Source organism: Cyprinodon tularosa, unplaced genomic scaffold (assembly GCF_016077235.1).
Source record: "Cyprinodon tularosa strain WSP-4 unplaced genomic scaffold, ASM1607723v1 ctg249, whole genome shotgun sequence".
NCBI classification, from domain to species: domain Eukaryota; kingdom Metazoa; phylum Chordata; class Actinopteri; order Cyprinodontiformes; family Cyprinodontidae; genus Cyprinodon; species Cyprinodon tularosa.
This window is the reverse complement of record NW_024038924.1, coordinates 1,497,372-1,522,100: the sequence shown is the minus strand read 5'-3', so window position 1 is coordinate 1,522,100 and position 24,729 is coordinate 1,497,372. Positions and strand designations below refer to the sequence as shown.

General features: G+C 36.5%; 1 protein-coding gene across 1 annotated transcript; it reads left to right on the top strand.

Annotated features, from left to right (window-relative positions):
- Positions 1–758: 758 nt before the first annotated feature.
- On the top strand, positions 759–24,729 carry LOC119785429 (SEC14-like protein 2). The gene is made up of 12 exons (XM_038288111.1): positions 759–1,076; positions 5,039–5,114; positions 10,706–10,749; positions 11,160–11,222; positions 11,304–11,492; positions 14,349–14,444; positions 14,527–14,587; positions 14,850–14,933; positions 15,306–15,412; positions 22,241–22,380; positions 23,831–24,000; positions 24,094–24,729. Exons 1-12 carry the CDS (start codon positions 1,023–1,025, stop codon positions 24,267–24,269), a joined length of 1,260 nt encoding a protein of 419 aa, XP_038144039.1. The 5' UTR covers positions 759–1,022; the 3' UTR covers positions 24,270–24,729.

Sequence of the window (24,729 nt, the reverse complement as noted above, 5' to 3'; positions counted from 1 at the left end):
TGTTTGGTGTTAAGCTGTAGAAACTTCAGTTATTTTTGTTTGTTTTTATTTTGTCATTGAAAAATTATATTTCAATGTGGGAGTGGTGGGTTTAAATAAATAGTAAAATTACATCAGGATGAATGAAACGATTGAAAAAAAAAAAGTGTAAACAGGAAAACAAAAGCTTCAGATGCTATTTACCCCCTCAGGCATTTTGGGATTCTTTAAAGGAAAGTAGGATCCTTCTGATTTACTATTTCCTTGGACCCTTAGTAAATTTAAATGCAGTTATTAAGATTAAAAACAGAAGTCAAAACAGAGGCAATAAGCTTTTACATAAAAGGCAATGTTTGAAGACTTACTTTATCAGAACTTTTCAATGGCTCACTCAAAGTCTTGCTACTCAGGTCTGATTAATATCATTTTTCATTTTACACCAAAGTAAAAACTATAATTAGTGCCCAATAGAGGTTATAGATTTAGCTTTGTTAATCATTTAGTTTGAGCAAAATCTTCATGGCAGGTTTAGGAAGCTAGTCACTCGATTTTTAAAGTTCTCTCTTTAATGAGGTCAGAATCTTTAATTTGTACCCTACAGTTTTTACTTTCTGTCTGATTTGTTTTGCCTTAGCGTTTTGTCACGATGACGTGCACAAAAGAATATAATTATTTTTAAAAGCGTATTACATGTTGACCTAAATAAGAGTTTTTTTCACGTTTAGACCCCCATAGAGGCGGATCCTCCTTCCAGTGCGGAGTGACTCCTCCTGTCCTCTCGCAGATCTTTGGCAGAGTCAGACAGTTGAAGCGGTCCTGCAGCGGGCTATGAGCGTCTGACAGAGCGGTGTTTACATTTTTTCCTCCTCTGTTGCTTTATTTTCTATCTGCAGGCCGCGGTCAGCGGGAGTTAACAGGAATCTATAGCCTCACATGAGCATCAGGAAGCGTTGCCTGCCTGCTGCTGGTGAACTGCGTGTGTTGGTGGATTTGAGTGAAGAAGCGCAGCCTGTCTGTCTGTCAGGCAGCTTTAGGTCTCAGACATGAGCGGAAGAGTTGGAGATCTCAGTCCTAAGCAGACTGAGGCGCTGGAACAAGTAAGTTTTATTAGAAATAATAATAATAAAAAAAAACTATAAGAAACTCATAATGTTTACATATATGTTTTAATTACTTGCTTGTTTTAATTAATAACATTCAGGTGGTCTAATGGGAAAGCTTACCTGCACAGATGCACTGTTGTGCTCTTAGTTTTACAGAGTTCTAATTGTTTTCATCATTCCGGTTTCCAGAAAGGAAGGCTTTATAATAGGATGACATCGCAGAATGCATCGGCTATTAGGCAGCCATTGTAGAAAAAAAAGGGGGGAAAGGAAGGGTTTTAATTACAACATCCGATCAGAGACTCATATGTGAGAGCAGTTTGTGGATTAGATTCATTTCTTGTCTCATTTTGTCAGAATCCAAAACTCATTTTAACAATTTTGCTTATTGAAAATGTTTTTCTAGGAAGGGAAAAGATAGATGTGGTATTCAATCACAGCTGCAATGTGTTTGGGACATGCATATAATTTATTTCATTTCTAGCCATGCCAGTGAGCATGGCTAGAAATGAAAGAAATTATATATATATATATATATATATATATATATATATATATATATATATATATATATATATATATATATATATATATATATATATATGCTGGCGGGGAAAGCTTACATGTAGCACCATAACCAAGTGGCTGAAATAGTGTACAGGAACATCTCTGCAGAGTATGGAATGGAAACCCCAAGGTCAAAGTTGGATACACCTCCAAAGATGGTAGCGAATGATCAGGCAAAGATCCTGTGGGACTTACAGATTAAGACGGACCGAAGGGTAATGGCAAACCAACCGGAGGAAAGCCGTTGTGGTTGACATGGCAATACTAAGTGACTACAACATTAGGGAAAAAAAGAATATGAAAAACTAGAGCAATACCAGGGGCTTAGAAAAGAGCTGGAGAAAACATGGATGGTCAAGGCATCAGTGGTACCCGTGTTCATTGGGGCCCTCGGGTTGTGACCCCCAAACTGGTGGAATGGTTACAGCAGATCCCTGGAAATACATCAGACATCAGCAAAGATACTGAGCAGAACCCTCAAGCTTGCAGGCCTCTGGTAGAGGATTCGACCTTGGAGGAGAAAGATGGGAAGGTGGGACAATCACTGTCCAGCTACAGATTCCCCATCAGATATTTATCTAGACTTTGACAAATCCATTAGAAGATTTCAACTGATAGCAGATTACAAGCTTTAGCTGAACCGGAATCATCCAAATCAGATGTGTTTAAGTACAGAAACCTAAAACCTAAAAACCAAAGGCTCACATTACCCTGTCCTGCTAGAAAAGTATCAAGTATGATGCTGCCTCTACCGTGTTTTCACATGTGAACGCTGTGCCAATATACAGAATATGATATAAAAAAGGATATACAAAAATGCATACTTCAATGGAGGATTTTTTTTGTTACTGTTTTTGTAAAGTAGTCACTTTCTCCTTAATTACCCATCAATGGAGGCCAGATTTTAGGAGTGAACCAAAAGTAAATTAATTGAAGGATTTCCCACCCCAGCAGTCCATCCCTGCAGCTCCTCCAAAGCTACCTTTGGTGTTGGCTGCTCCTTGCTCTGATGCACTCTGTGCCGGCTGCATCAGTTTGGCTCTTGCAGTTGTGACATTCTGTTTTCATTTTCAGATTTTAGATTAAACAGAGCCCGATCAAAGGATATGATACTGTTATATAACCCAACCCAGCTTTTACTGTCTCCATACCTTTCTCCACAACCTGTTGTTTGTTACTGGATTGCATTTAGAGGTGTCAGAGTAAAGGGGGCTGGACACAACTTTCCATTTTTTTGTACAAATCAATTTGAATAAACATGGCAGTCTTCTTCCACCTGACAAGAAGTCAAACCTTCATTTTGGTCTATCCTGAAGAAAACATGGAGTTTTGTTGTTTTGGTTTGACAAAAGAGGAAAACTGAAGACTCGTTCTAAGAGCCGGAAAAAAAAAAAAAAAGGGAAATAAAGTACTTTATAACAAACTGCTCTAAAACCATTTAACATTCTTAACTTATTATAATCTTGAGGTTTTCTGAATGAAGCTTTTCTAATGGAGACTATAGATACACGATAGAGCTGCAGCATGTAGCAACACCTGTCAGACCTTTGTTACAGGTTAGTGGAGGTACGTGTGTGATGGACTTTATCAGTTCAGCCAGTGTTCAAACTTCAATGGCAGACTCAGCCCAAAAGGCCAGTCCTGAAAAAAAAAAAAAAAAACAGACATTTGAAGAGTAATGTCTATGCTTTACTTACTTTGCTTTCTGTAGAGGTTCTGCTCAGATGCATATCTTTTATTTGTTGCAGTCATGATAGAAATCTACCGTGACACCACAGCCCTTAGGTGCTTCTGTGGTTAGGGTCTGATGACTATTTAGACCTTTTCTATTGCAGTGAACTCATTGTCATGTTGAAGGAACCCGTTTGATGTTATTTGAGCTTTATAGCTCAGAGCATTATCCTGCTGGAAGTAGAAACAGTACACTTTAGTCACAAAGGGAAGGACAATGTAGTTGTCAATTGGTTGCAAAGTTAGAAAAAGTGTAACATAGATACACTGTTTTTGCCAAAAGTTATAATCTGATATTTGTAGTTGAAATTCCAGTTCTGGTGAGCTTGGACCGCAGCATCGGCTTGGCCTTCTGCTGCCCTCTGCCCTCTAATTTAAGGTTTATGCTGATGCTGGTTTTCTGCACACCTTTGCTGCCATCATTGTTGAAGCTACTGTTGCTTTTCTATCATCTCAAACCAGTCAACTGATTCACCTCTTCCTGTGTCTTTAAAGTGTATTTTCATTCTCAAAGTTGCTTATCATTGGATATTTATACAGTTTTTTGAAAATTCCTTGTAAACCTGACAGGCAGTTGTGGTTTAAAACCACAGTGGATTAGCAGTATCTTGTATCATGCTTCTAAGTTTTATTTTCCACTCATTCTGATTTTCAGTTTCAACCTCAGCTATTTGTTTTCACCTCATCTAAAGGACTGAAACAATTCAAATCATGCCATAGGAATTTCTGTATTAATTAAGCAATTATACAGGTGGTAATAATTAAGTGCCAAGTTAGGATAAAACCGTCCAGCTAGAAAGCAACCTGGAAAATGTTAGATTAAAAAGAAAACATCTGGCTCTTCTATCTAAGCCTGGAACCTCCATGACCTAACATGGAATTAGTGGAGTTAAACTGATGGATTTATGTTTACGTTGGCTGGTTTCTAGGAACTAAAATAATCCATCATTTAGGGAGGTTGGTGAATCATAGATTCTGATTTCTGTTTAATCTTTGCATATTTTTGATTTGTAATAAGTTATCTGTTTGTGTTATAACACACAATAATCAAAGATAAAAGACATAATCAGAGATTAAAGGGGATATAGCAGCCAAAAGAAAACATTTAGAAATACCAAACAAACAAAACTCTTTCATAAAGAATTTTTAAAGGCATTTGCTCTCTGTTTTATTTATAAAATAAACCGTATTAAACTTTTTGAACACTTAAAAAGCAAACAAGACACCCTAATGATAAGAGATTAAAAAAAAAAAAACCCCATTTGGGCTCCTCAACTGTTAACAGTTTGAACTAATATATAAGTAAATAGAATAATTGGAAATAATTTAAATTTTATGATAATTATTGTATATTTCCACTATGAGTTAATTTTAATGAACCATTTAACATAGCTGAAAATGGTGTTTTTATGGTGATATTATTGGCGGTTGAAAGGTGTTGTTGGAAACATGATAACATAAGGGCCCCTCTGCTTTCCTGCTTCAGTAAAACATGTGTATATGTAATATGAAACTGGGGAGTTTGTAAAGTACAGTGCAAATTAAAGCAAAAAAAAAAAAAAAGACAAGTAAGGTCTAAAAAAGTAACTGTAACCCCAGAATTTTCGCTTAAACTTTCGGGCTGAACTTATGTGGGCTTCTGGTTTTCTCTGGTTTAGTTTCGATCGAAGATACAAGACATTCTTCCTCAACTCCCAGCACAGCATGACCACTTCCTGTTACGCTGGCTCCGAGGTACGTTTATACACAACTCTTCCCTTTTTTTTTGTTAAATGAAACTTATTTAAGTAAGATTTCCCTCTGTTCTGTGGTTGGATATTTGCTTTTGTTCTCGGGAACCGTTCCCGTACCGTAAAATAAATCTGTGTCATCACATTTTAGCTTTAAGCAGAAGCTGTAGGGGTTTACCACTTAAAACGACGTGATGCAACACACACACTTAAAGAGATTTTGCAGAACTTGATGCTGAAGCGACTGCTAAATGAACTATAGTGTCTAATTTTCCTGTGGTTTATTCTATGTATGAGAGGAAATGGGACCAGTCCTGCTCTGATCAATTCAGCAGCAGAGCTCCAACAGTCTGTTTATCAATCTAATCCAGAGTTAATCGCATTAAGAGAGTACAATAGCTGCAGGATACTGCTGCTGTTTCTAGTGCTCTGCTGGGTTTAAATGACCAGGATTTTGAAGATATTAAGAAATAGTTTCCTACCAAGAACTCTGGCAGCATTGAGGGTTCTTTGTTCTCCTAATTAAGCTTTACTAAATGAATGTACCAGTTATGAAATGTCAATTTTTGCCTTTGGGAACCTAAGTGTTCCAGCTTCAAACACAAACAATAAAGCTTTGTTTACTGTGATGAATGCCCCAAACAGTTAAAGTTCTGTTACCCTTGCATGAATAGAAAGTTTACCACAATTTACCATTTAAGTAGCTTTAAAATAAGATTTGATGTCCTTATTCTGACTAATAATTCAATAATTTGAAGTTTAACCACATAGCACAATCAAAGGCCTAAAGGAGAAACATTTTTCACTTTTTTTTCTTTAACTTTATACAAATTCCTTGTGCTTGATAAAATATTTGTGACAAGATTTGGTTAAAATTCCACAAAGATACCAGGAATACCGCATGTAGTGCTCAGCCTGGGACATCTGAATGCAGTTTTCAAGAAGATTAGACATGTAAAACTAATGAAGTTATTTTTAATAGAGAAATAGTAAGTTATGGCCATGCAATGTTCCACTAATTCATAGACTGCTGATTTACCACTGGTCCACTTACAAAGTAAGTATTTTCAAGGCTTTTGGGAGATGGCACCATGCAGGCACATGCAGGACACATTTTATGGGAATTTTTTGTGAAGCATTTCCTGAACCACAGCAGATGTGTCCTACTAAAGAGAAGGGATGGTTGTTGCTAAGTAGCATTAAGGCGTCAAGTTCCCAGAGCCAGAACATGAGAGGATTCGGAGAGAATCCATGTTGACTGAAGTTAAGTTTCATGCTTTCATAGTCTGTAATGATTTGAAGCTTCATGTCATCTGCTGGTGCTGGTTCACTTTGATTATGATTTAACCTAGCCTATGCTGTTGATATGATCCTGCCTGTTTTCTTTAAATAAAATCAGAAACAGCTGCTGACATTAAAATTGTTTTAAGATTCTTACTTTTATAAGGTTTTTAGTTACAAAACTCAAAATATTCACCTTATAACTTCAGAAAAATGCCAGATAGACCATTGATTTTTCTGGATGTTTTGATTTTTGGCCACCGAAAAGAAAAAAAAACAAGACAACATATAAAAATGGTTTTGGTCAGTTAAACTGTGTGGCACTTTAATCATACCCTTTTCAGAGAGAATCATACCCTTTCTGTTTTTTATTTTTTATTTTTATTTTTTTTGTCCAAATACACGCCAATTGTCTTTCCATTATAGCTCATAACAGTGGATTCGGTTAACCTTACATTACCAGGCTAAATATGCTAACTTTAATAACCTTTTTCTTGCTGCCATAACAATTTCCCTACAGTGATGTATGGATTTTCCTGCTTGAATGTCTCAACAAATGCGGATATGTTGCAACAAATGCGGATATGTTGCAAAGAAAAGTTAACATCCATATTTAGTCTCAGATTAGCTGAAACACTTAGTTTATTTAAATCCAGGCTGAAGACCCACCTGTTCTCAGCTGCATTTACGTAGATTTTATTCAAAAGTTAAAATTCGCCCGTCTCTGTATTCTCTCTTTTTTTTCTTAAATGTTTTTAATTTTGAATCACGCTTTTAATTGTTTTTAATTGTTTTCCTTCCCTTTTGCTTATAATGTTTTATGTAAAGCACTTTGAATTGTTCTGTACATGAAATGTGCTTTACAAATAAACTTGCCTTGCCTTGCCTATTTAATGGCACCGGAATCTCAGGGTTGGTGTCTAATAATGAAGCAGATAGGGAAGAGCCAGCCCTTTAAGTACCTTAAAACAATCCTGTAGATTACTGGAAGCAGGCAAAGCTGTGTCTGTAAACTGTAGGTGATTTATGGTCATATTTTCACTAACTAATGAGAAGGTAGACTAATGCCTGATTGTTTACAGTATTTTAAATAATGTGTAATGCTGAATGTCATCTGCTTAAATGAAAAAAAAAAAGAGATTATTACATTCTGGCAGGATTTTGATTCATCATCTTGTCATATTAGTAGCTATTCTGGGTGTTTTATTGTCATAATTTCAAATTTGACAGATGGGTCTGTAAAAGCGATCCAGTCCAGTTTTTAATCATCTGAGGCTAATGAGTAAAGTTAAGTTCTATCTTTGTCATGATCTCTTTAAAATGGTTCTTCATGCTTTTATCTTTTCTATCTTGCAGCTTCCTCTGTAGCGAGGATTGACCAGTCTCTCCTTCACTGTTTTTCAGCTGCTTCTAAATTCAGCTGCCCACTGTTTATCAGGGACAAGTGTATTATGCCAGTAATGTGTTTAATAGCTGCAGTCAACATATTCCCATGATCAGGTATAGCTAGCTTGGATGAGTTACATCACATACTGAATAGAGAAAACCTAGCAGATCTTGTATTGTGGTGTGAGGGTAATGGTTAGGGCTTGTTTTACAGTCGACTACGGGCTTCTAGTTTTACCAAAGATTGGATCATTTCACTATCTACAGATGCATGACGCCCCATGCATCTGTGTGACTTTAAATGGTAGACAGGCATGTTTCTTTAGTTCTTTGATAGGTAAATGTTCTCTTTTAAGTAGTTTACCATCCTTTTAGTTATGTAAGGAATAAATTAACCTCTTTGCTTCTCTTCTGAGGTTAACCTTAGAAAAAACCCCCACCTGGGTTGTTTTAGAGTTTAAACGTGGTCAAAAGGTAGCTGTTTTATAGCACTTAACCAACCTTGTTTTTTCCTTAGCTGTATATAATAACTTGACATTTATTTTTCAAAAACTCCTCCTTCATAGATAAACAGCTGGTGAAACACCAGTTGACTCTGTAATCATCTTCATACATCTGTGTCAGCAGTTCAATAAAGAGCGGTTCCTCTTTTGAGCACCTCCACTGTCCACTCAGTCACATTTAGCTGATACTGGAAGTTTACTTCTCCCTTTCATGGACCGTAAAATTTGTACAAAATAGTTTTTGATTCATTAGATAAGCGGAAAAATTTTGCACCATATATTAGCAACATTAAGGACTTTAGTATAACCTTATGAAAGCCTTAATATTTTTATTGGAAAATGTCAGAACAAATCAACTCTCTCTTTAATAAATTTGTGCTGTTTCTAACGGTGAGCTCAATGCTTGTTATATGATTAAGACTAAAGAATAGCTGAGTTAACACCTTGACTTTTCAGTTTCGAGGCTCTGTTCCGGTGACATTGATGTGCAAAGGTGGAACGGTGAATGGAGCATAATCCAGGGCCAGAATAAACTGTTTATTTCACGTCATAGCCACAGCACTGCCATGCTGCCAGTCTGTCAGCTGCAGAGTTAATCAGCTTATAGAAAGTATTAGACAGCCAACTGTCCCCTCAGCTCAGCCGCTAAATTTTGTAACAGTGTTGTAAAATAGTTATTTATAAATCGTACAGCAAAGTTTTTGAAATATTTATCTGTAAGATGAAGATTCTCAGTTCTCTTTTTCTATTTGGAACACCTCAGAATAAACCTGGCCTGAATTATTCTACTCCTATTTCAGATTCTGTAAGATGCAATTAGTGAAAATGTTTTCTCCATTTGTTCAGAGATTCTAATTTGCAACGTCTCGGTAGGTAGGATGACAGGATCCAGTAGAACATTTCATGTTGTGGCCCTAGCAAGCTTTTGTTTTTTCCATAATGCATCCCGGTGCCATGTTCTCCACAGGTTAGCGAACCACATGCATCGCTGTTTATTTAATACAAAACATGAATCACCAGAGCAGATCCACATTGCTCTGTGGTCCAGCTCTGATGGACAGGTCTCTGCACCCTGCCTGGTCTGCAGCCATGCAAACTGTGATGCACTGTAAGTTCTGATGCTCTTCTATCAGAACCAGTATTCACTGCTTCAGCAACTCAAGATACACATTTCCAACACCATAACAACAATTTTACAGTTGTTTACATCCTGCTCTAGAGACTCATCCATGCTCATTCATTTCCCCTTCTTCTTGCATTAGATTTTAGGACAAAAGGTTCACTCTCTGCCTAATATATTCCACCCACCAGCAGGTGCCATGATTAGAAGATAATGAGTGTTATTCTGTCACTTGTTGGGGACTAATCAGTGTTTATATATTTTCAGTTACTGAGTTTGGTAAATTATAGCACGAGTGATTGCTGGTTATAGAAGCATTAGTATTGACATCAAAGACACAGGCTGAAAGTAACACAGCGTGGATCTGGTAGGATCAATTGAAACAGTGTCTACAGTCAAGCGTAAGTGCTCATGTCTAGAATCATGTACACTCATCTATTTACATTGTTTTTTAAAGATTTAATTGGGTCTCCTTATTTTGTGTTAGGAAAGCAGAGCAGTTGGTTGCAGATGGGTTTGTACCGCTTAAATCTTGAACCACTTTCTGTAGTTTTATGTTTTGGACTGAAAAGGAAGTGCACAATTGTGGCAGCTAAACAATTTTCACATTTTTTTTTGGACTTAGTTCTCTTACATTCATTATAAGAAAAAACTAATTCTTTGTATTTACGGCTGGGCCGGAGGGAGGGAGGAAGGAAGGAAGGAAGGAAGGAAGGAAGGAAGGAAGGAAGGAAGGAAGGAAGGAAGGAAGGAAGGAAGGAAGGAAGGAAGGAAGGAAGGAAGGAAGGAAGGAAGACATTTAAGAATTTAATAAACAAATTAGAGAAAGTTTAATAAAATGAATGACGAACCACAGGAAGTCTGAGAAGCCCCAGGAGGAAGGAGACAAATAGATAGACAGGATAAGAGAAAGGAAGACGTTTAAATTAAATGGAAGTGTTAAATAGAAGTTAAAACTATAATAGATAAACAAAGTAAAGGCACATGTTAGGAAAAAACAGATGGCATGTGGATAAATATCAACAAGTGTATGATTGATAGGTTACCATGTATGACAACAGAACAAATAAAGTCTTAAAAATGTTTGCCTTGTTTTAATTGTCAATAGAAAATAGAAGCTGGAAACATTTTATGCTTTTTCTAGATTATATAGGAAATCTGAGAAAAAAAAAATGTTTTCTGGTAGCAATTATCTGTTGAATTTACTTTTTAAAGTAAATTTAACTTCTTTTGCTAATCTGATGTATTAACACCTTTTAAATCAATAACATCTGCTTGAATTAATAACTGCCTCTTCTTTTTCAGCGCGAAACTTCAATGTTCAGAAGTCTGAGGCAATGCTGCGAAAGGTAACAGACCTAACCTGTGCAGGCAGGCCTTATAAATGAGCTCACAGCTGCAGGCAATCACACGAGTAAATATTATCTAAGGAGCTAAGTACAGCTGGATGGGATTTCTTTTAATGAAAGGCATGTATGGAGGTGCACTTGGCTCTAGCTCAGACTGTTTAATACATCAGTGCAGGTGTGGCTGTAGATTATAGAGGAGTAGCAGGGGTGAAGGTTCGCAGAGGGCAGACTGAGTCATCAGAAGAATCTGAGGGAGATAAGACGCAGCCAAGATTAAACAAGTACTTATGGCAGGTTAAGATTAACGGTTGCATCATTAACAGTTAATCGGCCTCCACCAGGATACCGAACACCTTAACATCCTCCGCCCTAACGTTATGTCTCAACTAAACACAAATCTTCCCTTTCAGCATCTGGAGTTCAGGAAACACATGAAAGTAGACACGATAACCACTGACTGGTGCCCACCAGAGGTAAATCAAAAAACAACTATGAGAACAAGATACTCAAAAAAACAACAACTTTGGATTAATAGGAATGGCTTCCCCTTGTAGGTGATAGAGAAGTATCTCTCAGGAGGGATGTGTGGATATGACCGTGAGGGGAGCCCTGTTTGGTACGACGTGATTGGACCCGTGGATCCCAAAGGTCTCTTCCTGTCCGCTTCCAAGCAGGACTTCATTAAGTCCAAGATCAGAGACTGTGAGATGCTGCAGAAGGAATGTAACCTCCAGTCAGAGAGAGTAAGTGGGGCAGTGTGGACCTGCACTAAAAAAAAAAAAGATCTAGAAATAAGTCAGAATTTCTTAAATTAGATTTATTTACCCTTAATTTGAGCAGGTAAATATGATTATTTGCTAATAGACTGAGTGTTTTTACTTTTAGAATAAGATAATTAAATATTATGCATTGGAAATAAGACAATGCATTTGTTTTTTCTTACTTTAAATATTAGTTGTCTTATTCCATCGGCAAAGTGTCTCACTTATCTCCTCAATTCACAAAGAAATGCACTCATTTTAAGAAAAATTACTTATTTAGATTCCTTTTTTTTGCAGTGTGGGCTGGGGCAAACGTTTGGCGGAAATGTTTTCTCATCCACAATCTTTTAATATGAAAAAATACAGAAACTGATAAAATGTAGACACAATCAGAATTTAATGTTGTTGGTTTTTTTTTTACTAACTTTTGATTTGATCAAGACAGATTAGCAGCTGTTAGAGGAATGTAGAAAACCTTTTGTGTTTTTTCTACCATTTTGGTGCATTTAGAAGGATGGTGAACCTCTGCCCCAGTCTGGCAGTTTTCAGCAGCTTTGGGGTGTTTTTACTTCCATCCATCTCTATATCAACTCTGAGTAGCTTCCTTGGCCCGTCCTGCATTTGCTGTTATTACAAAGTTTAACTGGGATGTTGGGTTTTAGGTGTTGTGTAGTTTTAGGAAGAATGGCTTACGTCCCCAGGAGGCTTCTGACTGGGATGCCTCCTGGGAACGTCCCACCAGGAGGAGATCCCTGGGAAGACCCACATGGAGGAATTGTATATCCCAGCTTTGGGATATTAGCCAATTGTATCATCTCATCATAAAATTAGTTAGACTTGTAAAGAATTTCAACAATCTTTCTTTTAGTCATCTTCCCTATAGGCTAGACTTTACAGCAGGGGTTACCAACCTTTCTAAGGCTAAGGGCTACTTCATGGGTTCTGAGTCATAGGACAGGCTACCAATACTGACCTATGAGCCGTAGGAGTCGGCATTCACCTAAACTTGATAGTTAATAAACATATTTCTTTTGTTTCTTTTCATTTTTAATTTGCTTTTAGATATTTTCATTGAAATGCTTAATGATATGATAAAATGCGCTCTAAATAAAAAAAAAAACTTCAACCTTAGTTCACTTTTACCCAATGTGGTCCTTGAGGGCCATGTTGGTTACCTCTGCTGTACTGTCTACCACAGATATTGCAGGCCTACTAGTCTATTCATTTATTTATTTATTTTTTACGATTCTTCTTGTTTTCTAACCTACTTCTAACCCACTCTAATGTATATTATTATTATTCCACTTCAGTAACAAAATACAGTCTGTGTTTGTAATCTCACTAAATGTTTGGTGCAAGAATGTGTCCAAGGCCCTGTACAAACAGTATGGATAGACAGAAGTTGTATTGGTCTAACCAAGGTTACCATGAGACTATAAGATGAGTAATAATTACCACCTAAAGATAAGTTCCCTCCTCTACACTGGAAATAATCAAAACAATTTTTCTTAAAATAACTGCATTTGTTCTTTGATTGAGGAGGTAAATAGACATTTTGCCAAGGGAGCAAGACCATTTACACCTAAAATAAGGAAATTATTTCAAGTAATGTGTTATATCAAGTGCATATTATCTAATTATCTTATTTTAAGAGTATAACTACTCATTCCATTGGCAAAATTTATTTCTAGATCGTTTTTCCAGTGTAGGAGCCAGAATAAACAGAGGAACAATAGTAAACGAGAGAAAATGATGCATGCTTTTGGTTAAACTTCAGGAATAACGGATGAATTATTGTATCTTCTTACATACAACACTCATTGTGTCTATCCTATGGTATGATGTTGGCTACGCCATTGCCTGCATTATACAAAACTAAACCGAAGAGGCAGACATGGAGTGAAAGCTTTCTTCATAACCATTCAGTTGGGAGCACTGAAAATGAGCTGTATTTCATAATATATTTGAGTACAGAGTGCTAATCCTGCCAAGGACATAACTGCTGAGCCCTACCCAGCAGGAATGCAGCTCTTCTCTAAGTCGCTAAATTATGATGATTGATTGTGATTTTTACTGTCCAAATTTTAACTGGAAAAATATGTGAAATAAGATGATTCAGGTAAAGCATTTTATTGTTTTATTGTTGTTTTGCTTTATCAGCTGAACACCAATTAACAGTTTTATTTTCTCTATGATGCCAAAAAAGGGACATTTTGGCAAAATCATTTTGACACTTAAATGATGTAAATCCAAAAAAGCACTTTTATATTAAAATACTGTTTTTATCCAGACAGTAAATGTCTACTGATGCTACAACCGGCTGCTATTTAGGTGCCTTCTGAAAGTATTCAGCCCCCTTGAACTTTTCAACCTTTTACCACATTTCAGGCTTCAAACATATAAAATATAACATTGTTATTTTTTGTGAAGAATCAACAGGTTGGGCACAATTGTGAAGTGGAACAAATTTATTTGGATATTTTAAACTTTTTTAACAAACAAAATAAATAAAAACAAAAATTTGGGTGTCCAAAAAGATCACCCCCTTGAGTTAATACTTTGTAGCGCCACCTTTGGCTGCAATTACACCAGCAAGTTGCTTGGGGTATGCCTCTATTGTTCAAATACTTTAGCAAGCCACTTTATGTTCTGCTGTCAAGTTTAAAAAAAAGTCATATCTCTTTGGTACAAACTCTTATCAATAATGTTAACAGAGATGTATTCTGTGTTAATTTTTCTTTATCGATTATGAAAATGTTGCCAGATTATGTTAAATTACAGCTTTATTCAATAATTTCTTCAAATTATTGAAGTTTTTTTTTGTTCTTTTTTTTTTAGCTGGGCAGGAATATCGAGTCAATCACCATGATCTATGATGTTGAAGGTCTGGGACTGAAACACTTGTGGAAACCTGCAATAGAAACATATGGAGAGGTATAACTCTAAATCAGATGCATAAAATAATCTCTTACAATAACAGCTTTATTAACATCTCTGCTCTTCTTTTCCCCACTAGATCCTGCAGATGTTTGAGGATAACTACCCAGAGGGGCTGAAGAGGCTATTTGTTATAAAGGGTAAATATAAAATAAATGTTCCAATTGCTAAAATGTATTTAATATGCCCAATTTATGTTTTCATATTTTTGAAAAAAAAACATCCAACTGTAAAATATGTACAAAAATATACCATATTTGGAGATTAATGTTTTAATGACCTCATAGGCAATTTGAAAATCCAGATTGTATTCAAACAGTCTCCCAGTTAATTACATTTATTTATTGAGTGCATATTTCTAACTGCAACATATTTCTTATGTTACTTTGTCTCCTCCTTTAGCTCCTAAACTGTTTCCTGTGGCCTATAACCTTGTCAAGCATTTTCTGAGTGAGATCACCCGGCAAAAGATCTACATCCTCGGGGGTGAGATATCAACACGTCTGCTTAGAGCTGCACATTTCAAAATAAGATCATAGCAACAGCAATGTACTAAATGATAATATTACAATGGTTTAAGAGGCAATAACTGATAAGAAATCTATGGAACATTTTATAATTAGCTGCAAGAAACACTGCTGTTAAATTGATCAACCACATGGAGAGACTTATATAACAGATTACATAAATCAGAACATGATTTAGTGTCAAACTCCTGTGCAGTCAATTTCTACTCTGTCTCACTGCTCATATGAATGCATATCATTTTAATAAACTTAACATTTTTGTTTATGTTAAGTACACCTTTATTAGCTTGTGCACAGTAACTGTATTGGCATGCCCTACTGTTTTATTCAGCAAACTGGCAGGAGGTTTTACTGAAGTACATTGATGCAGAGGAGCTGCCGGCCATTTATGGGGGGAAGATGACGGATCCTGACGGCGATCCTCGTTGCAGAAACAGGGTGAGTCAGCAAACCTACTGGTGCTGATTATTTCATGCAGGAAATGGCTGATAAGTTGGTAAGATAAGTATCTATAACATAAAAACGATAAGAAATCACAGATTCCAGCATTGTTAGGCCTTTTAGTTCAGAGCCTTGGAAGCATAAACAAGAGGACCCTTAATCCCATTTTTTCTTGGGAAAACTATATTATGTGTAGCAGAGATGTTTGCCAGAATCTAGCTTTTCTTTTTACTAACCTATTATTAAACACATTCCGAATTCGAGCATTTAAGCCTTTAGGACCTTTGATTTTACCTCGTGACTCTTTTATCTTGATTAAATGCCAATGTTTATTCACACTTGCAATAAAATAGCCGTCATTAACACCAGTAAAGTTATCTTGACCTTGGTTGACTGGTGTACTCTGCTCCTCTGCAGTTCAAACAGCTGTAAAAGACAAAAAAATAATAATACTAATAATAAGAAGAGCATAAGTTATTTTGCAACGCACACAGAGATTTTCTAAAAAAAAAAAAAAACAGCAGAAAGTGGGGATAGATGCAGCTGATATGAATCCAATCAATTTTTGTCACATGTTGCACAACTTGTAATTGAATTTGTAATGAAATCAGACATGCACGCAGAAAGATAAGGCAGAAATCTTTTAGGAGGGACACAACCTGCAAAGCCGCTTTAATGTATTTTAAGTAGGGCAGAATATCAAATTCATATTTAAGGAATCGATTCAACTCAGATTTTCAAGATTTAGAATCCGTTCTTTCTGATCCGATCTCAAATTGGATTCCTGGAATGAAAACATTTTTTAATTGTTACCCAAATGTGAAATCCATGAATAAAGCTAATTGGCTCTGATGGTCCAATTCAAAATTACTGCAACATTCCTTTCTCTGGGCATTCATCCAGTTGGTGTCATATATCAGGATCTATAACAGTGAAAGCAATATTTTATTATGCAATCTCTAGCAATCTTTTTTATCTATGATTATTTAAGGTGGCAGTTTGCTTGTGAAGGTGCAGACATTGGTTGCAAGGTGTTCCTTAAGATGATGCAGTTCTGCAATGTATAGATTCTATTAATATATTAATATTTAACAGCAAATTAATAAAGTAATGGTAGTTATGGTGTCTTAAGGACAGCAGATAATGCATTTTTTAAACTCGGTCCTTAGTTATATGAATCAATCTTTAGTAGTTAAAATGAGAATTGGCGAAAAGCATATTTATCCATATGTAGATTCTTTCAGTTTGTGCGATTTCTGGCTCTTATTTTGAGACCAAAATTGATGTTGAGTCTTTTTCTCCAAAGCACTTTGTTACACATTTTTTTCTGTGTCCCCTGTATGACTTCTGACAGTTTTTTAAGGGACTTCCAGTGGCTTACTTTCAACAGCTCAATAATCTGCTTTATTTGTGCAAGACTCAGATTTGTAAAGTGCGCAACTATTTGTATCTTCAATCGACAACCTTCCTAGTCTTTATCATTTTAGCAGGACTGCCACATCCTGGTCTGTCTGCAATATTCCTATCCTCTCTCCATCTCCAGATGATGGATATAACTGAGTTTTCTAGATGATTCCAAAGTTTGGGACATTGCTGTATAACCTAACCTGCTTTAAAACTTCTCCACAACTGCAACCCTGACCATCGCCTGTTCTTCGATTTTCTCTAAAAGACTTCTGAGGCCTTCAGATAACCGAGGAATGTATACTGAATGGAGATAAGGTTTATAAGCTAATTTTAAATGCAGCTGGTTGCATTGGATTTGATTACAGTATTAAGACCTCAATGCCAAGGAAAAATTACACTTTTAAATAATTGTAACGAAGGAAAGGGAAATCACAATAATGTTGAGCTTTTGGTAGTTCTGTTACATGAAATCCCCATAAAACACATTGGACTGTGGAAGGGATATGATACAAAATGTGAAAAAAATCTTAATCGTTAATTACAAGGCATGAAATCGTTAGTCAGATTTATTTGTCCATGGATGTCTGCATAGTCAAAGAATTTATTATAGTAAATTATAGTAAAACGGTAAATAGAAAACTTATTTTGAGTCTTTTTACTCTAACTGACCACTCAAGGCACACTTAATAGACTGAAGGTTAAGCTCCCCATTAGTTACAGTAAGGGTTTGCTTTTTGGTTTGGAGCACGGTCTCATTTTTTTACAGAAATATCTGGAATGCTGACTCATTTATGCAGAACAGACTTTCTTATTGTAAGCTTAGATGTTTATAAGCCCAGAGAGAAGATACCAACTCGGAATGTTTACAAAAGGCTTCCTTGTCAAACATTAACTTAGCATGCACTATAAAATATTCAAACAGTCATATGTATCAATGTTATGTATGATATTGCATCGGAAAATAGGAGAAATTGTTGTTTCTCAATGTGTTGTTACTGGATACAGGTCCGATTCCAACTACAGCCATTCACCCCGCAGTAGATTTAAAAAGATGAAAGGAATAACCCTTAAGGAAAGTAGACGCAGAAATAGTTAACATTGGCTTCTCTGGAACTGTTAGATATTTGCTTATTGTCTGAAATATTGAATCTTACTGTATGTTTTTATAATTTGCTCATGTAGTTTGATAGCAGCTTGCAGCTTTGCTTTTAGTGAAACACTGTCAGGCTAATATGCAGTATGCTCATGTGTTATAGGGAGTTCACATTTGACTTGCAAAATTACTTTTATGGACGCTTTTTAACCACCAGATTTACCTGTCTTGACCAAGCAGCTAATACAATAAATTGATTTTCCTACACAGGAATACAGTCATATCCCATAAGGGAAGATAAATCTAACAGGATTTCCTGTAATACTTGGTCAGTTAATGTTTGGATAATATTTCACACATGGAAGGTAAAGTAAAAGCTATTCCTAAATGTTTTTTTTACAGGATTATTCAGTTTGAATTCATGCCACTGCTGTCCTGCCTGGCTTTGTTGGTAAAGCAAAAGCATTCCATATTACTTAACCTGGCAGATCAGAGATTATTAGTAGCAGATGCAGTACAGGCATGGGCCGGTAGATGATTCCCAATATATAACTTTAAGTAAAAATACAACACTTGTGATTCAGTTCAGTTTATATATAGCATCAAATCACAACACAAGTCATCGACAGATAACCTTGCGCTGCAAGCTGGATTGTCATGAGATCTGAGTTTTCAGTCTCAGAACAAATCCATCTTGAAAGACCCCCACTAATATGTCCGTCTTGTAACAACCAGAGAATCGGACCAATGACATTACAGCAATGTTTTTGGGGGCGGGACATGTAGGAATGATGACAGTCAGAAGGGCCTCACCTATAGATACTGGAATTGACTTTGTTTTAGCTAAAATACTGACAATTTCTTGCTTAAAAATTGAGAAAAAAGATGCACTTTTTCTAAACATCCAACAATCGTCTACATTTCAGTAAACACGTCCCACCTGTCATTACTGGTGCACGTCTGAAATGTCACAATTAGATGCTATGATTGGCTGAAAGCATATTATAGAAGGCGGGTACTAGCTGGCACATATTGTACTAAACATCCCTCCTTTTAACGGACGCAAGTATTTTTAATATAACTAACTTCAACATGTTTGACCATCAGCTCAAATGTTTGTATAGTGAGCTTCTGAGGAGTGACAGCGGTGACAGCCAATCACACAAGATAAGACTGTGGGCCAGTCAGGAGCTTGTGGGCGGTCTAAACTCAGGGAGGCGGGCTTCAGCTTGTCTGTGCACTGTAGCGTAATATTGCTTTTGGACAGTAAAAAATGCAGGGGACCAAAACGGACGTTTGAAAAAGTGCAGATTACATGTCCCCCTCATCCCCACCAAAAATTATCTCCATGCATGTAGCGACAGTGGAGAGGAAAACTACCTTTTAACGGGAAGAAATCTCTTGCAAAACCAGGCTCAGTGTGGTAAACATCTGCCGAGGTTGACTGGGGTTCAATGAGACAGAAGCAGACAAACAGAAAGAAGCAGAGATACAAAAGTCCAGCAAAGACTGATATTAATAGTGGAGCAATTCAAGTTAGGTGATAATTAATAATTTAGAAACCTTTTTGGAAAGAGTAACTTTTCAAACTGTAACTGGCCCATGCCTAAAGTAGTGCCAACCTAATGGTAGCTGCTATAGGAGTCCCAATCTAGGAGATGATTAGAAAACTGACCCGTGTTTGTCACTGTTTCTTCAGATAAAAAATTGGGCCCAGGACAAATGAAGAACACAAGGAGGCAAATTCATTTTGACTGCATGCAAGAATCTAGAAGTTAACTCTGGCTCCAAATGCTTTGGGCTTTTTCTCTGCTTGTTCCTTTAACTTTTCCTCCAGTTAGCTAGCTGATTGTTTTGTTTTCACAGTGTATCGGAATGTGTTGGCTTGCTTGGGAAGTCCCCGCTGTTCACATTGTTATTACATGATAATAGACAACATTTTGTGTTTCCATGTGTGGAATTGGATTGTAGTTTACGGCGACAGGATTTCGACTTTTAATATACAATACAGACAATCTAGAGGGTATTGTTGAGCCCATTTTTCTCTTACTACTCTCTTTTTAATAAGTTTTTTTTTTTTTTCATTTAAGCAATAAGTAATTTAATAAATGATTTTAAACTGCATAAGTAAGGGACAGAAATAAAAGTGCTAATCCAAACGTCTTTTTCAAAACGGACAGAGATAGTACTGGTGTTTTTTGAGTCTAGCTGGATAAGAGAGTTTATTTGCTTTGATAATAAACCACCTATGTATTTTGCAAACTATAGAGCGCACCTCACTATAAGCTGCGCCCACAATTTTTTTTTGTGTGTGTGTGTGAAAAAACAGAAAAAAAAAAAACATACTGGGCTATAAGTATGAACATCTACTGAACTGTCTCCCACCAATCCTGCAGGGGGAGCTCTACATACTCTGGAGTAGGGATTAAGAAGAAATCTAGCTCCTGTTAGCTTGTTGGCTCACGGCAGTTAGAGCTTTTTTTGAAAGATGGGGCTTTGTCAGCTCTTTATTTCAGCTCTCCAGTCTTGAGTTGAGCCCAGTCTTTTTTTTTTCTTTTCGGCAGCTTTAATGAGGCAAATAAATGGAAAAATGTGTGAATTCAGCACATTTGTTCTCCGTCGTGGCTGCTGCTAGCTAACCTGACAACAGCCAGATGCATGTCTAGCTCCGCCTAGTGAAGCTAGGCAGAGCGAGACATGCATCTGGCTGTTGTCAGGTTAGCTGCTAGCATGTTCTCATGCTAAATGAAAGTTAGGCCCTTATTCTTTTATTTCCAACTGTGACTTCTTCCTCTGGCGGTTAGGAAAAGTCCACAGAAAAGCAGCACCTTCTTATAAACCACAGGGTTTAAAGCAGAGGTCTTCAATAGACCCCTAGGGGATCCACGGAGGTACTGCATGATGGTCGCGAAAGTTTTGGTTAATTAGACTTTTTTATTTATTTTTTTTATTCCCCCCCTGAAATTTTTTCCACTAATTGAAATACACTTTAAATAAACTTTATCATGAATTAAACACACTGTAGTTAACAGAATAATGGAGGCAAAAGATGTCTTTCAGTCATCAATGAACACATTTAGCGACACACAGGAGCCCGTTTCATCCACAAACACCTGTCCCATCAACCAGGAATCAGAATGAGAAATACTTTAATAATCTCAGGGAGAAATTACTTTCGTTACATTACTACATCTGTGATAGAGTGACTATAGGACCAGTTTGATATAACACAATTTCATACAATATATATAATTAGGGGGTCCCCGCTCCATCTTGCCATCAGTTTGGGGGTCCTTGGCCTGGAAAATGTTGAAGACCCCTGGTTTCAAGCATGAGAAGAAAGTAGCAGCTTATAGTACGGAAAATTGGTTTAGAAATTAGCGGAATATTACTTGAGAGATTTCTTTAATAACTAAAGAAGTATTCAACAAATTGGAAATTATGTTTGCTAAATATCTCTCCCACACTAAAGATACTGCGGAACCCCCCCCTCAAAATTGGCATTTTTAACTTAAAAAAAGTTATTTAAAAGTTATTTAGTTTTATAAAAGAAATGCTCAGGCGAATAAGTACTCATTCATTCGTTCATTTCATATTTATTTCATTCAAAAAAATACTTTAAAATACAAATATACAACCCTACTCACATTTCCAAATCAATCGGTCTAACATGAAAAAAAAGCAGAAAGAAGAACAATCTTATATCTGCCTCTTAATTCATTTTTCAACAACTTTGCATTGGTTCTGTTATTTTTATTTACATCCATCTTTTCTAAACTATCCACATCCACTGTGATTATTTATTTTATATTAAAGTATGTTTACTTATTTTGATAATCAAAAACTAACACCATCATTATGTCCATGAACTCTATTTTGTAAGTTTTTTTTTTTAAAGCTTTTTGAATTGTGCAAATCTTACATCATGAAAGTGTTTTAAGATGTACAACCTTCATTTGAGGGATTCTTTTTTTTTATTTCCTTTTCTCTATGGTGATATCCAGACAACACTTTTTATTCCTGTAGTCATGTACTTATGTTGTAGTAAGTTTTAAGGTTATTTTATTGCATTATTTACTGTTTTTGTGGTTTAAGTTTGTGTGTATAAATAAAAACAAAGATGTAAAACAGATAATCATTTTGTGCTTTATGTAATATGCTGTTGAATATTTAATTAAGAAGGTTTTGCACAAGAGCAAAACAATAACAAGCGGTCATAGATGTGACAGCACCGTAAGTCAAGCCTCTTTTCCCTCGATTTCTTCTAACCTTCAGCTTTAAGTTTTTTATTACCTGTATTATGACTTTTTCTGATTCTTATGCAGATCAACCATGTTGGCCCAGTACCTCCTTCCTACTATGTGCGGGATCATATCAAAGTGGATTATGAATGCTGTGTGACCGTCAATCGAGGTTCTTCCCAACAACTGGACTATGAGATCTTGTTCCCAGGCTGCGTCCTCCGGTCAGTGTGACAATTAAGCCTACGTTTAAAATGACCTCTGTTTGAATGGCCTATGTTTTATATGCAATACAAGACAAATCTTCCATTTTGTTGATGCAAACCAAGAAAACATAAATATTTTCCATGTAAAATGGGGAACTACTATTTCCAACTGCTCAACCTTTTGCAGCAAGACCAGCTGAATGATTACTTCTGACAATGTTATTGTTTTGACAAGAGATTAAGTTGATGTATCACTCAAAATGCATTTCCTGGATTTAATCAATCTGATTTCTGAAAATGAGGGGACATGAATTTCCACTGCTGTTTATGTGGATCTCAGATTTTTTTGTTTTTTAGTCAGCTCTGCTTCTGCCTTTTCTTCCATGGGTTACAACTGTTTCTCCATTTCAGTCTCCATGCAGAAGGGTGCGCTACTATCAAAGATTATTAGATTATTAGAAATATAAAAACCCATTTTTTTCATAATTGAAGATGCTAAAATCATTTGGTTATTTAAAAAAAGGAATTGAGTTGTGATTTTCACAAAGCAGAGCAGCAGTTGCAACCTGTCTTCAAGAAACTCAATTTGCAGTCCCACTGTTGATCAGGGGGTATCATTACAGTGACAAATTGCACTTTTAAATACTTAAGAGCACCCAGAATGGTCTTAGAGGATCATCCCCGAATCGGGCAAATTCCAAAGCAGAAGTGCGTCAGTGGTGACTTTAATAAATGCTGTCAGAATAGTGCTGGAAGTAAGGGAGGAGGTAGGAAGAGGAAGCAAAATGCTTGAGCTGTTTGCTTTGTCTGTGTAACTTTTGTAGATCTTTTTCTAAACCCTGTTGTCCCACTTTTCAACAACATCCTCCATTTACATTTTTGTCATGTAATGGCTTCCGTAAGGATGAAAGCTGTCCAGATTCATGCAGTAATACAAAGTTCCTTTCTTATCCATGATAGTGCTCTCACTGTTGACTCCATCAAATGGGAAGAAATAGGAGGTCAGAGCTACAATTTGCACTATTTGAAATCAGCTAAAGAAACCTATAGGAACTATTTTCCCATTGCTGCTCACATCTAAGGCTGCCATAGCGCTGATCAGCGACAGCAAAGTGTCTGATATTACAGCACTGTTTGTCATAAAAAAAAAGGTTGAGTAGGGGTTGTTAAGATATGATGACAGCAGAGGTGATTGTAGGATAAATTTACCAGGGGCCAGGGTGGGGCGAGGGGGGCCAGGGTTCATTCATGGTTGCACATAAAATATAAAACACAAAAACAGATGCAATGTTTAGTATATTAAGTGAACCACAAAACTATGACTACAGACTGCTAATTTATTAGCTGAAAGCTGTAATCCTATTTCCCTTTCCTTTCTTTGGGCATTCATCCAGCATGTGTCATAATATCAGGCTCTATAACAGTAAAACAATTTTTTATTAATCTGTTTTATCTGTGATTCTTTAAGGTGGCAGTTTGCTTGTGAAGGTGCAGACATTGGTTTCGGGGTGTTCCTTAAGACGAAAAAGGGGGAGTGGAAGAAGGCATCTGAAATGGAGGAAGTAATTCCCAGCCAGCGGTATAACGCTCACTTAGTACCAGAGGATGGATCTCTGACCTGTGAGCGTCCAGGAGTTTGTGAGTAGCTTATCCGTTTTGTTTTTTTTAAAGTCTCCACAACATAAAGTCCTCTTCTCTTTTATAAAATGCTTCACTTTCTGCTAAAACCAGATGTGCTGAGGTTTGACAACACGTACAGCATCTTCCAGGCAAAACGAGTCAGCTACACCGTGGAGGTGCTGCTCTCTGACCAGTTACAGTCACAGAGGGAAGGCCACAGCAACGGGAACAACAGGAAGCCCAGCAGCCAAGCGGAAGATGACGACAGCAGCCAGACACAAATGTGATGTTGGTTAAGTTCAGGGATGTTGAGCCGCTTATGATCAGCACAGCCTGACAAACTTGATGTAAACCCAGCCACATCTGCATTAGCTCACTCATTTTCAATTGTTTATAGGGCTATAACAGTCAGGGTCTGGTACAGAACTCTATTTGGAGTGTTTTGTACATCGACCAACCAAAAAAATAAAATAATTCAAATGCTTGGTTTTCCTTCTCCTATTTTAAACAGAAAAAATAAGTAATGAAAGTGTTCTTAAAATAAAGTGGTTCTGATCGAGTGAGCAGGATACATTATTGAGAAGCAAATTTGTCAACTTCCAAATTAAATCCAAAATTAAGATGCTTACATTTAAAACTAATTTGGATATATATACTATAAACTACAGTATGTGCGACTTAGAAGTTGATGTTTTTTTTATCTACTTGGTTTTTGTTGCAGCTAATAACTGCAAAAATCTTGCTCAG

What these genes read in the sequence shown, in the direction of transcription:
- LOC119785429 (XM_038288111.1), top strand. Translation starts at nt 1,023, where the DNA reads ATGAGCGGAAGAGTTGGAGATCTCAGTCCTAAGCAGACTGAGGCGCTG. An exon ending in CTGAGGCAATGCTGCGAAAG is followed by an intron (nt 10,750 to 11,159) that starts GTAACAGACCTA and finishes CTTCCCTTTCAG; the next exon opens with CATCTGGAGTTCAGGAAACA. An exon ending in CTGACTGGTGCCCACCAGAG is followed by an intron (nt 11,223 to 11,303) that starts GTAAATCAAAAA and finishes TTCCCCTTGTAG; the next exon opens with GTGATAGAGAAGTATCTCTC.